The sequence below is a fragment of the Calidris pugnax genome, unplaced genomic scaffold (genome assembly GCF_001431845.1).
Source record: "Calidris pugnax isolate Ruff unplaced genomic scaffold, ASM143184v1 scaffold83, whole genome shotgun sequence".
Lineage (NCBI taxonomy): Eukaryota > Metazoa > Chordata > Aves > Charadriiformes > Scolopacidae > Calidris > Calidris pugnax.
In genome coordinates this window covers 194,613-210,584 of record NW_015090802.1, presented here as the reverse complement: position 1 = coordinate 210,584, position 15,972 = coordinate 194,613, and the positions used below count along the sequence as shown (strand labels likewise).

At 60.3% G+C, this 15,972-nt stretch overlaps 1 protein-coding gene across 16 annotated transcripts in view; it reads right to left on the bottom strand.

Moving 5' to 3' along the window:
* EPB41L1 (erythrocyte membrane protein band 4.1-like 1) overlaps positions 1–15,972 on the bottom strand; it is a 66,254-nt gene that overhangs the window by 25,858 nt on the left and 24,424 nt on the right. For 14 of the 16 annotated variants that reach the window (XM_014937575.1, XM_014937578.1, XM_014937579.1 and 11 more), the window contains exons 2-12: positions 7,456–7,633; positions 6,598–6,762; positions 3,830–3,934; positions 3,709–3,751; positions 2,967–3,042; positions 2,468–2,686; positions 2,275–2,362; positions 1,823–1,975; positions 933–1,030; positions 626–801; positions 79–227 (exon numbers count right to left, since the gene is read on the bottom strand). In XM_014937575.1, coding sequence (XP_014793061.1) covers positions 79–227; positions 626–801; positions 933–1,030; positions 1,823–1,975; positions 2,275–2,362; positions 2,468–2,686; positions 2,967–3,042; positions 3,709–3,751; positions 3,830–3,934; positions 6,598–6,762; positions 7,456–7,614 — 1,431 coding nt within the window. In that variant the 5' untranslated portion in view covers positions 7,615–7,633. Of the gene's footprint in view, positions 1–78; positions 228–625; positions 802–932; positions 1,031–1,822; positions 1,976–2,274; positions 2,363–2,467; positions 2,687–2,966; positions 3,043–3,708; positions 3,752–3,829; positions 3,935–6,597; positions 6,763–7,455; positions 7,634–14,499; positions 14,661–15,972 lie in introns of those variants that run through there. The other 2 variants (XM_014937576.1, XM_014937577.1) reach the window with 2 other exon arrangements.

Sequence of the window (15,972 nt, the reverse complement as noted above, 5' to 3'; positions counted from 1 at the left end):
CCTCTGCCTGCCCTCTCCAGGGGTGAGCCAGCCATCCCCTCCACCTCGTCCCCCCCCACCCGCCCGCCTCCTCTGTACCTTCAGCTCTTTGATCTTCGTTGGGGTGGTCACCTCCTCGTCCTCCGTCTCAGACCGTCTCCTGCTGCCAAACTCACCGTCCTCATCCTGCTTCTCGCCCTCCGCCGCGGCGTCGTGGTTCTCGCTGACAGAGGCTGGGCGCGAGAACTCTGTCCGTGGGGGGGGAGCCGGGTCCCCCCAGCCCTGCCACCCCTAACCCCCCACTCCACACCCCCAGCCTCCGCCCCCCACCCTCAGACCTGGGGACCCACAAGCCCTGAAGACTGGTCCCAGGGGTCCCAGGGCAATAGGGAGCCAGGGGGAGCCCCGTCCCCAAGCTGCCTGACCCCAGCCCTGCCACGTCCCCCAGCTTGTGTGCGGCCTGAGCGATCGCTCGAGGTGGGGATAGACCCTCTGCCGTGGGGCTGCGGTTGGGGACGGCCTCCAGAAGGAAGCCTGATGGCTGCTGTAACCCTGCCAAATGAGCCCAACAGCTCACAGAGCCGAGCATCCCCCTCGCTCCCGCCAGCCGACCAATCTCCCGCCCCCTCCCCAATTTGGGGCATACCTCCGTCAAGGCTGCGAGACATGGTGTACCGTTTGCTGGAGGAGCGCTCGAAGAAGGGCGCCGGGCGGTCGATGAGGGCGCTGGCCTGCCGTGTCTGCGCCTGCGTCCGCCCGCTGTACCGAAACTTGGAGCCCATCACCAGGAAGCCCTTGGGAGGTGGCTCCGGGGACACCAGCCTAGGGGTGAGGGAGTGAAGTGCCGTCAGCCGTGCCCCCCAGCACTGCCCCCCACATTGATCCACTGCGGCAGAAGTATGTCTGCCTCCAAGAAGCAAGGCCTGGAGAAGGTCTGGAGAAGGTCTCCTCACCTGAAGAAGGTGTGATGCTCTATGCAGACCTTCCAGAGACGCTTGGCGGAGCGGTGGTTGGGCAGCTTGAAGCCAATGGTGCTCTCAAACTGTTCGTACTTGGGGGAGACAGAGAGACTCCGTTACAGGCAGATCCTGCCCTAGAGAACATGGTGGAATGGGACCTGCCTTGCCAAGGACCTCAGGTTCCCCTGGCAGGAGCCATGACCATGCAAAAAAAAAAGTCTTCTTCAAAGCAGTGCTGGAAAGGTCTGTGCCCGGTCCCACTGGGTGGTGGGATCACGCCCACGCTCTTTTGGCCTAAGCACTTTCCTCAACTGTAAATGGCTTTTCAGTGCAAGATAAATTCCCTCAAGAAACAAAAACCTTTTACAGCTCGTTTGGTGAGAGGGCATCGCTCTCCCTTTTAGATGCACTGTCCATGCCCTCCTGCCTGCTGGAAAACGTGGGTGGAAATGCATTCTCCCATCAGTGCACATAAAAGTGAAGAGAGTGAAAATGAAGTCAGAAAATGAACGAAAAGGCTTCTGGATTTTTTTTTTGTGAAGCATGGAAAACACATCAAAAATGGCCCTCAACCCCCCCTTCCAGAGCAGCCTCCCTACACCAGCGGGGTCACAGCATCTGGCTGGTGGGGGATGGCACCTGGGGTGCCCTCAGGCTGCTGAAGTCGCTTTGCCAGTGAGAAAATGAGAGCACGAACAAGAAAGCCCTTACTGAAAGCCTCCATACGCCACAGGTGTGCTCTCTTGGTTGGCCAACATGGTCATTAACTTGGGACCCTTGGGGCAAAGGCTGGAGCCAGGCGAGGACCTCCCTGCCAGGCAGCCCCACTCCAGCAGAGTAGGCACCCTGTTGTGCCCTGGGGACCACTGGTGCATGGCACCCACCTCACCCGGGCGGATCTTGATGTAGAAGTTGCTCCTCTTGTAGGAAATTTTGAGGATCTTGGGCCAGGCGAAGCGGTTGATCCTCAGCCGGTCCCTGTAGATGAGGAGGCCGTTGGCGCAGACGCCCAGCATGATGTCTATGCCCTCTGAGTCCTGGAGGAGGCAAGAGGGACAGGAGGGACTACTCAGCTGCCCAGTAAGAACCAGTTTGGCCAGCAGTACCACACTCCCTCCTGCTGGTCCTCTGCTACAAGGGACCGGCTGGCAGAGTGGTCACCGAACCACAGACTGGGTGAGGCTGGAGGTCCTCTGGTCCAATGCACAACCATAGGACCATGTCCTCGTTGACCCTTCCTTGTGGCAGGAAGGGGATGGGCAGGGAGGGGTGGGCAGACAGCAGGACAGGATGAGGTGTCCCTGGCCACCACTCTGGCAGCCCCATGGCCCCATACCTTAGCATGGTGCAAGTCCACTCCGTACATGGAGAGCTTCTTGGCGTTCTCCAGGAAGTGGATCTCCGCTTCCCCGGGGGTCATTCCCCTGCAGGGAGACAGAGAGGGGGACACATGGCCAGGTGCCCCACCAGGTGTGGGCCAACTGTCTGGTGCTTTCTTTGCCACCGGCCCGTCTTCTCCTGGGGCTCACCGGTAGGTCTTGTGTAACTCCATGATGCGCTCCTCCAGCTCCCGCGTCTGGTTGGGGGCGAAGTGGAGCTCGCTGACGTAGTTGCCCACATGCTCCTCAGCATCATAGTCGCCCAGCTCGGCCTGCACGGCGTAGGAGCCCAGCAGGGCATGCGTGACAAAGGAGCAGGGCAGGCGCCCCGTGATGATGTCCGCACGGAGCTGCAGGCACAGGTAGTATCTGCAGGAGGGGCAGAGGGTGAGAGGGTGCCCTATGGAGCAGGCTGGGCGTCCCCGGGAAGGGGCTGCTGGCACCCCCTTCGTGTGCTGCTCTCTGCGGGGACTGCCACCTCCCACGGCCACCTTCCTGGCCGGATTTAGACGTGCCACAGGCAGCAGGAGGGCAGCCAGACCCCAGACGTTCCCCCAGCTTCCCTCATCCTGCCCGAGCCCTGCCCCTCCACACGCTGCCAGCCCATCCCCTGGGAGCTGCTCCAGCATCTGTACCCACAGGTCCTCACCTTGTGATGTCCTCTGTGAGCTGGGCAGGGTCTGGAGGGTAAAACTTCACGGTGAAGGCAAAATTCCAAGGCCCACCTAGGGAGGAGAGAGAGCAGTAAGGGCAGCACCCACGCTTGCTGCAGGAGCACCCGGGCATCCACTAAGGGTCCCATGAGTCCCCCAAGTCCAGCACAGGGCAGGGACAAGGGGGCTCCAGAAGCTGCTGGGAAAACAACCATCAAGACACCAGCACGAGTTGGTGAATCCTCCCCAAACAGCTGGGGAGAGAAAAGCATCACTACTTCAGGAGGCGTCAGCTCAGCGTGACTACCAATGTCACAGCAAAAGCCTCACATGTCCCAGAAGGTGACACTTTGGGCAACAGCCCTTCTGCCACCCTGGAAAAGCAACATCGTGGGCAATGACACCTCAGGACCTGTCCCAGCAAGCTCCCAACTCTTCCCCCCATCCCTGTCCTCCCTGCTCTGGGCAGGTGGGGATGGTGCCCAGAGAGGGACCAGGTCTCAGCCTGCTCTCTGATGGCACAGACGGGGTCCTTTGACCCCCACTCCTGTCATGACTAAGAGGAGAGGTGGGTAACAGGCAGCTGAACAAGCAACAGCATCCTTGTCCCCAGGCCAGCTGCCAGAGGTCCCCTCCACGGCAGGTGGGGAGGGGACCTGCTGCAGGACAGCCCAGCCATCCAGGAGCCCTGTGGGACACCCCAGGGCTGGGGAGAATGAACCCTCCCTGGGCACTTACTGCGGATCTGCTTCTTGATCTCCTTGGAGGGGTCCAGCCAGTTCTGCAACAAGGAGACAGCAGGTCAGGGGGGTTCCCCACCACGGAGGGGGCGGCTACAGAGGGGACCCCCCGTGCTTACCTTCTGGCTGTCTGAGTCGCAGAAGGTGAGGCCAAAGTAGTCCTTCTCCAGAAGGTTGAGGTGCTCGCACACCATGTCAAAGAGGACCTGGCCTCGGGCGTGCTTCTGTGGGAGACAGGGAGAGGCTGATGGTGAGCCCTGCTCCCCTGGAGAGCCAGCAGGCACAGGCAGCACCCACCGGGTGCGGGCAGGGAGCACTGGGCAGGCTCAGCACAGCCCTGGCCTTCCAGGTGACCACCAAAAAGTGCTGGCAGCACTGCTCTGGGGACACCCAGGTGGCCCTGGTGCTGCAGGGATGGGCCATGGTCGAGGCCAGCCAGTGCGATGCAGGCAGCAGGTCCCCCAGTGCCCACCCAGCTCATCCCCCATCACACCAGGAGACAGTGACCCCAGCCAGAGAGGGGTCCAGCCAGCCCAGGCACCTCCACTCCAGACCCGTAACTGGGACAAATGCACCCCAGAGCTTGTGGCAGCCGGCACTGCCCCTGGGGCAAGCTCCTTCCCAACACCCTACCACTGGTGGCAGTGGTGGCTGGGTCCCAAAGCACGGCATGACAAACGAGAGCCACAAAGAGCCCGAGTCTCACGCAGGGATGCAAGGCACCCTCATTATCTTTGAGTTCCCCTGAATTTCCCTTCATTACCAGTGGGAGCGAGGCCCAGGCTTGCTCATGGAGATGGAAGAACAACTCCTCCCATGTGTGTTTCCCCCCTACTTACAGACTCCCAGCCTGGCAGCTCCCATCTCCCTTCTCCGAGGCATCCACTTACCAAAGCACCTTCACCACACAGCCCAGGCACCAAGTGGCCCGGCCCCGATGGCAACCCTGGGCTCCTGCTGCCCTGCAAAGCTTTTCCCACCCTTCCTGGGTCTCCTCCCTCCTGCTGACCCGGGTTTTGAAGGCAGGGGCTCACCCTTGGCATGTGCCGGGGTGTCACACTGAACGGTTTGACTCCCCTTTTTGAGTTTTACTGAATTAAGCCTTAATTAAGAATGTGGGCAAGGCACAACTATTCCTATGGGGCCCACAAGAAAGAAAGAAATGCAGCACCAGCCTTTCTACACCGAACTCTACACTCTCCCCTGTGCCTCAGGTGGCTTTTTTAGAGAGCTGCTGCTCTCTAAGAGTCAGCCCCATCCTCCTCACTGCAATAGCAGAGAGATCGCCCTTACCCCATGGAAGGACAGCCCTGCTGGGGCTTGCACAACTCTTCCTATGCCCCACGAGTCCCCCGTGGTCCTTTGGGGAGCTCTGCTCCTTTTCTTCTTCAGGAGGGCTTTCATCTTCCTGGCAGCCCATCCTCCCCCAGCTTTGTGACAGATTTTACCGCTGAAGCCACAGCCAGGGCTGCCAGAGTGCTGAGATCAAAGGCCCTGCTGCCTGCGCCATGGGCAGGGGGCCAGACCCCCCCGCCTCGGGGGGTTCGCTTGTCCCAGGCAGCTCGATTTTTGTATCGAGCAGGAGCCACACTCCTCGCCTGCATCGACCCTGTGCAGCCCAGAGCCAGGTCCCGCAGCCAGCGCCAAGCTGCTGCCCACAAACCCCCTCTGCCCGCCCGCCAGCAGCACGGGCAGTGCTCTCCCCAGCAAAGGCTCCGGGATTTCTGCTCCTCAGCAACCTCAGCTTTTGCGTTTTTAAGCAAAGTTGTCAGTTCCTTACAAATGTCCCTGCCACCAGGACACAGAATCACAGAACCTTCATGGTTGGAAGGGACCTTTGAGATCATCAAGTCCAACCACAAAAAAAAACAACCAAAAAAACACCACCACCACCATCCCCCCCAAACAGACACAAACCACAATCTCGGGCACTAGAGCATGCCCTGAAGTGCCACATCTACACATTTCTTAAATACCTCCAAGGATGGTGACTCTACCACCTCCCTGGGCAGGCTGTTCCAGTCCCTGACCACCCTCTCAGGAAAGTCATTCTTCCTCAGATCTAATCTAAACCTCCCCTACCCCAACTTCAGACCTTCCTGCCACCGCAGGCAGAAGGCAACAGCAGCCGCTGGGGACAGGAACAGGCACCCCTGGTGCAGGGCCACCAGACCTTGCCACGAATCCCAGCCTCAACTCCCAGTTCAATCCTGGGTGTCCCCCTGTCCTAGCAGGGAAGGTCCCCACACTGGCAGCGGCTGCAGCATCCCCACAGCATCTCCCAATGCCAAGGCAGGTGCTGGAGGTGCCAGTCCCCGCTGTCCCCTCCCTGCCGTGACAGCCACTACCAGGGAAATGCACTTCCCCACGGGGTCCCTGGCTTTGTGGGGAGGGACAGCGAGGGATGAGAAGGTAAAGGCACAGAGGAAGGACACAAACCCTCCTGGGGCAGCGGTGAGGGTCCACGCGTGTCAGCCTCTCTGCACCAACACGTCCTTTGCTTTGGGGACAGCCACCATGCTGCACTCCAGAGGTGTCAGCAGACCCGCTGGTACACAGATGTGTCACACACCTATGGTTAGGGCAGAGCTCTATCCCCCACCCCACATTTCTGCTTTTTACATGCTCTTCTATTGTCAGTAGCTGCCAAATTTAGATTCACTGGGCTGAAATTCCCTGTTAGGGTCTGTCTTTCCAAATTTTTTCCTTATTTTGAAGCTTCAACTTAAAAACATTTCCGTGGAAACTCTTCCCTAGGAAAGAGGTACTTCAAAGCTGTCCTCAGAAGAGCCCTGACATCTGGGACTCACTGGGTTGGGTCGGGTTCCCAGGCTGAGACGCGTCCCCTCCTTGGTGCCAGCGCAGCCCCCCTGACACCGGGACTCACCTCCACCTCGCACTCGTACTCGGAGGCATCGAGCAGGGTCACTCTGCAGAGGGCACTCTTCACTTTCTTGGTGGTTTTCTGGGGTGACTTCTGGGTCTTGCTGGGGGTTGTTTTGTCAGAGAGCCCGTCCGTCTCGCTGTAGTCCTTCTCCTCCATGTCTGTGCCCTGCAGCGGGGAGACGCACAGGGTTACCAGGCACCACTGCCAGGACGGACGGACGGACAGACAGGGCAAGCCCCCCAGCAGCAGGCAGAAGAGGGCAGATGATGGGGGAAAAGGTGGTGGCCTCTTCGGAGCCCACAGCCAAGCCCAGTTCCCGCCCCATGCCACCAGCACGACCAAGGTCCCTGGAAAATGGATGTCCATGAGCTCAGGGTCAGTCGAGCACCCAAAACCTCCCTGCCCAGCCGCCTGGTGCCGCAGGCAGCACCGGGGCAGCACCGTGCCCACTACCTGACATCGGGGTGCAGCCACTGCTCCCAGCCCTACCAGGGGCAACTCAGTCCTGAGAGACACGGGGCCACCTCCTTGTCCCCCCACCCTGGCTGGTGGTGCCACTTCCAGCACTCCAGGATGCCATACTGCTCCTCTGCCTCTCCTGCCCCACAGGACCTGTGCAGGCAGCTGGGAGGCAGTCGGCAGAGCCCACCCACTGCCCTGGCTGTACAGAGCCCCCCTCCGGGATGTTCCCCAAGGCCAACAGCCCAACAGGACATGCCCACCTCACCAGGGTCTCTGCACCCCTGCACTGCAGCAAGGACACGGTGATGAGCAGCGCAGAGGGGGTGACACGTCCCCTTCCTCTGCTGTGCCACCTTCTCTACCACATCTCATGGCACCCGGCCGTCACTCACTCACCGGCTCCGTATTTCGGGCATCGGACTGTGCCCCGGGCTTCTCATTGGCCTCGGTGTCCCGGCCGGCAGGGTTGGTGGCTGCAGCCGCCTCCAGCTGCTGCTGTGGAGCCTCCTCCTGCGCGTTCTTCACGTCTGAGCCCGGGCCCGTCTCCGTCGTCATGGCCGCTGGTCACCCCGCTCTGCCACCGCCACCCACAAGGAGAGACAGGAGGTGTCACCCGGGCGCACGAGGACGGAGGGTGGCAGCCCGGGATGCCCCGGCTGCACGGGCAGACATGGGACCATCCACGCACAGATCTGCTGGCAGGAGGTGGCTTTGCATGGGGCAGCAGCAGAGAAGGTCAGGATTTCATACTCATTTGAGGCGGAGGAGAAGAGGCAGCGATGCAGGGAGGGACAGCAGTGGCAGGGATCCACCACAGCCAGGGCTCGGGGCTCACACCCCATCCCCGTGCTCACAGCGGGGAGCGGGGCTGCCACAACCCCCTGCCCCCCCCGCCCTGCGGCCTGCAGTGCCCCCACTAGTATTTCTTATGAGTGGAAAGGTTTACTCTGGGAGGAAAAACCAGGCTGTGAGTGAGGTTAAAGGCTGCTCCAAGACAGGAAATTGCAAACATGGACAACTCCACATATTGCATCCGGGATGGCTGTTTTTTTTCCCTCTGGACTTCCCAGCAGCAGCAGCAGCACGCTGGGTTCCCACGGCCAGCGTGGCGGGACAAGACCTGCCTCCAGCTCCAGCTGCAAGATGCAAAAACAAACCCGGGGCCAGGATGAGAGGAGGGGAAGGCACTTTCCCTGCTGGGGTGCTCATTTGCAGCCTTTATGCAAATGCAGCGCGGGGCTGGCGAGGGCTCCTGGGAGGGTCCGTGCCCACACAGGTCCTCACACGAGCACCCTTTGTGACCGTCACCCACTGGGGCTGCTCAGGCCCCACCAGCTCCCCATTGCTGGGCTCCCCAGGCTGCACAGGACCAGCTGGGGTGGCCACCACTGAGTGCCTGAGGGCTGTGGCTGCGGCTGGACAAGCTGGCTCCATCGGCAGCATCTGCCCACGGTCACATCATACACCTTGCCCACAGAGCAGCCACACGAGCAGCCCTGAGTAATGCTGGCAACACCGGAAAAACGGCACTTTTTTGGAGTGTGGAAGCCCATACGGGATGTGTCTGGTCTCCGTTTGGGGAATGACAGCCCATGTGGCATGGGCAGGGAGCCACCTTCTCCCTGAGCTGCCAAAATCCAGGCTTTTCCTCAGCCCTGGCAGCAGCAACGCAAGGATGAACTCCCAGTGCAGCTCCAGGCCACGGACCCAGCCTACCTAGGGCTGGAGGACTTGCTCCATGACACACCACCATCACCTCCTGTAAGTCCCAACTACCTAAACACTGCTCTAGCAGGTATGGAGAGCAAGAACCTGGTCGGGAACATGACCTAAGGCAGGCAAGGAAAGACCACTTTTAGAACCACAGAATGTTGTGGGCTGGAAGGGACCTTAAAGATCATTAAGTTCCAACCCCCCTGCCTTGGGCAGGGACACCTCCCACCACACCAGGACACTCAAATCCCCATCCAACCTGACCCCTCCAGGGATGGGGCAGCCACAGCTTCTCTGGCCAACCTGGGCCAGGCTCTCACCACCCTCACACCAAACAAGTTCTTCCTGAGATCTCATCTCCATCTCCCCTCTTTCAGTGTCAAACCCTTCCCCCTCCTCCTATGGCTCCCCTCCCTGATCCAGAGTCCCTCCCCATCTCTCCTGGAGCCCCTTTAGGGACTGGAAGGGGCTCTAAGGTCTCCCTGGAACCTTCTCTTCTCCAGGCTGAACCCCCCCAACTCTCTCAGCCCCCCCTCCCAGCAGAGGGGCTCCAGCCCCCCCAGCATCTCTGTGGCCTCCTCTGGCCCTGCTCCAACAGCTCCATGTCCTTCTGCTGTTGGTGGCCCCAGAGCTGGAGGCAGCACTGCAGAGGGGTCTCCCCAGAGTGGGGCAGAGGGGCAGAACCCCCCCTCTCCCTGCTGGCCACGCTGCTGGGGATGCAGCCCAGGATGTGGGGGGCTTTCTGGGCTCTGAGTGCACGTTGCCAGCTCACATCCAATTTGTCACCCACCAGTGTCCCCAAGTCCTTCTCCTCAGGGCTGCTCTCAACCATCCATCTCCCAGACTGTGCTGATAGCAGGGGTTGCCCCAACCCAGGTGCAGGACCCTGCACTTGGCCTGGTTGAACTTTATGAAGTTCACATGAGCCCACTTCTCCAGCCCACCAAGGTCCCTCCGGATGGCATCCCGTCTCCCTGGCGTGTCAGCTGCACCATGCCGCTCGGTGCCATCCGCAAACTTGCTGACCTTCTTTTACACAGAAAGGACATCTCATGCCACAGCTCATGTCCCACCTCTGCCTTTCAGGTGCCCTCAGCACAATGGGAAGATGTGAAACCTTACCCAGAGAAACTGCTAAAACTGGCTGCCGGGTGTGGGAGGGGACAGCCAGGAGGGAAGGGAAGGGACAGGCAGAGGACACCGAGCGACTCAGCCTGTGCCTCCCCAGCCGGGCTCAGCCCTGTCCCACAGCCCGGCGAGCAGGGATGCTGCTGTTGGCCACACTGGCCATGCAAGTGCTGTGTGGTCACCACAGAGGGACCTGGCTGACACCAAAAGAGCCAGGATTTCACCCCCCTGCCCCACAGCCACGCTCTCCTGTCCAGAACCAGCAGGACAACCTGCCACCGGTCCCTGAGAAACATCAGCTCAGCTTCTCCTAACAGACCCCAGGGCTTGGCCAAGGGCAAGAGAAGACTTCAAAGGTCACCAGTGGTTTATTTTTTCCACCCAGGAAACAAGGCTGCTGCTTTTCCACTGGAAATTCAAGCAGCAGTTGCATGCTCCCCGCTCCAATCCCTGCGTGGATCAGTCCCAACCGCTTCCGTTTGGATCTCAGCGTGTGAATTTTTTAATCGACATCAAATCTCTAAAAATGACAACCATCACTTTGGGCCAAAAACACGCTGAGTTTTTAACTCAAAGTTCCTAAATTTTCTTCCAAACTGCTTTTTCCCTGAACAAGGAAGCACGGATCCCTGAGGAGACAATGGGGATTAATGGCTGAATTTAAGAATTCATCCCATCTCTCCCAGCCGGACCCATTTTTGCATATTAAGCTGCAGTTCAAACCTTGTGACAAAGGGCAAGGAGCCTGACTCAGGGGCCCTGAAGGAGGTGACAGCATGACATGGGAGTGCTGGGGTGGCAAGAGCCCCAGCAAAGGGGTCTGGCAAGCCCCCAGTGCAAACTCGCTGCCAGGATCCAGGAGATGTCCCTCAGGACATGGGGCTGGCAGGGAAGCCAGTGACCCTGGGGACACAGCATGGCTGCAGCCAAGCCCTGCAGATGTGCACAGCCCCAGCACAGGCAGTGTGGGCGAGAGGGGGTCCATGCTGGCACTGCCACACTCCTGGGCACAGCCACAACGGCCGCATTCAGGAGTCGGTGGGGTGTTGGTGCCATGTCAAGGAATTATGGAATGGTTTGGGTTGGAAGGGACCTTAAAGCCCATCCAGTGCCACCCCCTGCCCTGGGCAGGGACACCTCCCACCACACCAGGACACTCAAATCCCCATCCAACCTGGCCTTGAACCCCTCCAGGGATGGGGCAGCCACAGCTGCTCTGGGCAACCTGGGCCAGGCTCTCATCACCCTCACACCAAACAAGTTCGTCCTGAGATCTCATCTCAATCTCCCCTTTTTCAGTGTCAAACTGTTCCCCCTCCTCCTAGGGCTCCCCTCCCTGATCCAGAGTCCCTCCCCAGCTTTCCTGGAGCCCCTTGAGGGACTGGAAGGGGCTCCAAGGTCTCCCCAGAGCCTTCTCTTCTCCAGGCTGAACCCCCCAACTCTCTCAGCCTGTCCCTGTGGGCAGTGATGCCTGGCATTCCCTGCCCATGGTGCAGCTGAGCAGAGAGCCAGGGGGCACCTGCAGCCCTGCCACTCACCCCAATGCAGCTTCTCCTGCCACAGCAGGACCAGGGGCTCAGGGCTGGCAGCACCCAGCCCCTGGGGACTGTGGAACTGAGTTCCAGGGCTTGGGCCAGTAATGGGACACTGCCACCCTCCACCACAGCCTGGTCACCTGCACCCAGGGCTGCTGCAGACCCAGGCGTGGGAGAAGGCCACCAAGGCTGGCATGGTCACCAGCACCTTGACTGTTACCTCCGCCAGACTGGGGGTGCTCAGCACCATGAAGGCATCGCTTAGGGGTCCTCTGTAGGGACCGCAGTAGCACTCAATGGTTTGACCTGTCCCAGCCCCTTCTACACCCTGGGGATACAGATTTTTCCTACAGCACTCAAGAGCTTCAAACGCAGAAGACATTTTTTGATGGGAGCACCTCTGTGCTCCACCAGAAACCACCCCTGATTTAAAGGCAGAAAGCACACTTTCAAACTCAAGAGTCCTTCAGATGTGGTGCTGGTGGATATGCTGTAGGGGAGAACTTTGTAGAGTAGGGTTGATGGTTGGACTATATGATCCAAAGGGTCTTTTCCAACCGGAATGATTCTGTGATTCTATGAAACAGCAACAAGCCAGTCATGCAGAGCTCTCGCCAGCACACGGCACTCTCCAGATGCAAAACTCAGGTCCTTGCAGGACAGCCTTCCAGGAGACCCTGATGTGGGGAGCCACGGGTCAAGAAAGAACATGGGTCCCATTATGCCATCAAAGGGAGAATTTAACTGATATATTTGCCATCACAAAGTTTTAGAACAAGTTCAGACCACAGCTGCAGTGAACTTGAGACCAGTGAAAATGCTGTCCCAAATCACTGCATTTTTTTCTAAATATTGCCCACAGGAGGAGCAGGACCCAATCCTGCAGGGCAGGCAGCCTACCTGGGCTGTCCCAGCCCTTCCCAGCACCCAGCCTTGCTCACACGTATCCCATTGGCTCCCTTCTGCTGCAGCTGGACCCAAAATGGGCTGCGGGATCTTCTCCTCTGGGCAAACACCGGGTGAAATGGCTGGAGCCGGTCGGAGCCCCAGGCTACTCAAACAGGCACATGAGAACGGTGGCTGCAAAGAAAGGCTCAGCAGGATCAGAGGGAGATCTGCTTGTCATGCTTATAATCTCCTCCCATCATCTCCCTGCCTGCTCCTCCTTCCCTTGGTGTTTTCCTCTTCCCCCTCCAAGCTGGAGTGTGGATTCACGGCTTTCCCAGACGCTCTGCCCCCGCACTTCCCCAGCACATCCCGGCTCCAGTTTCCGCAGCAATCCCCTCCCAGAGCCTTTCCTTTCTCTGCTGCCTCCAAACTGGGTTTCACCCGAGCCTGCTTTCCCCTTCCCATTCACTCCCTGCTGCTGGGCTGGTTTTTGAGGCTGAGAATCCCCCCTTGCTCCTGGGCTCTGCTTTCCCCACCTCACTCCCTGCTGAGGACACTGCCCGTCTGAAGTGTCACTGACACAAACAGGCCCAAGTGCCCGTGCAAAGCCCCGTGGTGAGTACCCAAACACACCTCCACGGGCTCCAGTGCAACCGGGGTGCACAGAGCTGGGTGACAACCAAGCATCCTCCCATCTTGTCACTGCAGCCACCAAGGGCCCCACGGGGCTGATCCTGGCAGATCGGCCGTGCGGGGGGACAGACGGCTGCCACGGGACAGATGGCTGCCACAGAGATGGCAGGAGATGGGGAGCGAGCTGGACACCGGCTGTGTGACACCGGGCAGGGGGGTGCCAGTACTTGCCAGTCCCCAAGGACAACGAGGAGCTCCCCAGGGCTGCGGCACCCAGCACCCCTGCCAGCGGGGCTGAGCTGGTCGGGGACGGGCAGGACAGCACAGGCAGCACCTCGCAGCCCTCCTGGGACCACAAGAGCAGCCCCGGCAGGGAGGCTATCCTCCAGGGACACAAACAAGGGGAACAAGGAAAGCTGTCCCCTAAGCCCCAGCAGCACCCCTGAGCCCCCCCTGTCACCCAGCCCTCACCCCCTGGCACCGGGGGACATGCAAATCCCCAAACGGCTCCGCAGCGTGGGCAGGCTGCCTGTCTGAAGTGTCACTGACACAAACAGGCCCAAGTGCCCGTGCAAAGCCCCGTGGTGAGTACCCAAACACACCTCCACGGGCTCCAGTGCAACCGGGGTGCACAGAGCTCGGTAACAATCAAGTGCCCTCCTGCCTTTTCACTGCAGCCACCAAGGGCCCCGCGGGGCTGATCCTGGCAGATGGGCCGTGCTGGGGGACAGACGGCTGCCACGGGACAGACGGCTGCCGCAGAGATGGCTGGAGATGGGGAGCGAGCTGGACACCGGCTGTGTGACACCGGGCAGGGGGGTGCCAGTACTTGCCAGTCCCCAAGGACAACGAGTTGCTCCCCAGGGCTGCGGCACCCAGCACCCCTGCCAGCGGGGCTGAGCTGGTCGGGGACGGGCAGGACAGCACAGGCAGCACCTCGCAGCCCTCCTGGGACCACAAGAGCAGCCCCGGCAGGGAGGCTATCCTCCAGGGACACAAACAAGGGGAACAAGGAAAGCTGTCCCCTAAGCCCCAGCAGCACCCCTGAGCCCCCCCTGTCACCCAGCCCTCACCCCCTGGCACCGGGGGACATGCAAATCCCCAAACGGCTCCGCAGCGTGGGCAGCCCAGAGAGCTCCCCTGCGCTGCTCTGCAGCAAGGCCAAAAAAATCACACGAGCTGCTCTGCAACAAGGCCAAAAAAATCACACGAGCTGCCCTGTTTCTGGTGAAGCTGGGGGGGGGGGAGGTGGGTCAGAAACACAGGGTGTCCCTGGCTCCTGGAGATGGCACACCGCTCCTCCTCACGCGGGGCTGGCAGGGGCAGGATCTGCACTGCCCCAAACCATTCCCCAGCTGGAAAAGTGCCTCGTCCCTCCCCACCAGGCTCCAGGACCCCTGCCGGAGGTGGGGGGTGCACCCAGGCTGGTGCTCCCCGTGCCGGGCACCCACTGCTGACTAAAGCCCGGAGCATCCCGTGGGCAACCAGCAGCACCGCAGAGCATCCCGCCGCCTTGTCTTCTCCCCGGCGTGGCCAGTCCTACCTTGGTGCCAGGTCCCCATGCCGCCAGCGCAGCCCGTCCCTGCCGCCGCGTCCCAGGCAGCGCTTTCTGCAGAGCCGTCTCTTCCCCAGCCCCAACACCCCCGCGCAGTGATTGATGTCTGCACCGCAGCCGCAGCCCAAACGGCAACTGGGCTGCCTTCCCATCCCACCGCCGGGCAGCCCAGTGCCCGCACCGCCGCCCCTTGGCGTGGTGGGAGGGTCCCATGGGGGTGCTGGTGCCAGCCCCATCCGCCCCCCCAGCCTTGCCTGCAAACACCTGACTCATCCCCAGCCTGGCATCAGAGAGCCGGCGCAGGCTGCCATCCTGCCAGCATCCTTCCCTGCGCAGATGATGCACTTTAAGACAGTAAAATGTACTTTTAAAAAAGGTAAAATATATTTTAGAAGGGAGAATCTCTCACCAGGTGAGACCGCACCAGCAGGGAAGGAGAACTCTGCTCCTGCGCTGGCTGCTCAGCAAGGAGCTGGACCCACTCTACGCCCTCATCCCGAGTTAATCTGGCACTTTCCTGCATCACCCCCCCCATCTCTTCCATGGCTCCTAGGGCAGCAAACGCCGTGCTGCCTCCAAACCACGTCCCCAAGCACCCCACTTGCACTGGTCAGCCTGGAGAGGTACCAGCAGCGAGAGCTGAACAGAAGCTCTTTGATGGCCTCTGTCCACAGTGGGGTGCAGAGCGTGACACCCAGCACAGCCCTGCCTATGGGGACGTGGCTCCTTGTCCCCCAGGAGGGACAATGCCATGGAGCAAACACGGGGGCTGGTACCGCACCCCAGAGGTGCCTTGTACCCCTGTAATGCCACATCCCAAAGTGCCCAAAAAGCACAGCAATGACACCGCTGTGGCAGAGGGATGGATCCTGCCTTGGGTGAGCGGTGGGAAAGCCCAGAGGACAGGCAGGGGCAGCAGCAGAGCAGCTGCAGGATGGCAGGGGGTGCTCAGCACCCCGTCCCTGGGCAGTCTGTTGTGGGGAGCAATGTTCAGGTAGCCCCCCACCACTTTGGGCACACGCTAGTTTTGGGCACCTCAATCCAAGAGAGATCTGGAGGTGCTGGAGCGAGTGCAGAGGAGGGCAACGAAGCTGGTGAGGGGGCTGGAAAACAAATCGTATGAGGAGCGGCTGAGGGAGTTGGGGCTGTTTAGTGTGAGGAAGAGGAGGCTGAGGGGAGACCTCATCACTCTCTACAACTTCGTGAAAGGACACTGTAGAGAGGTTGGTGCTGGTCTCTTCTCACAGGTAATTAGTGACAGAACGAGAGGGAATGGCTTCAAGCTCCAACAGGGGAGGTTTAGACTGAACATTAGGAAAGAATTTTTCACCCAAAGAGTGGTCGGGCATTGGAACAGGCTGCCCAGGGAGGGGGTGGAGTCACCATCCCTGGCTGTGTTTAAGGGACGTTTAGATGCAGTGCTGAGGGACATGGTGTAGGGGAGGACTTTGTAGAGTAGGG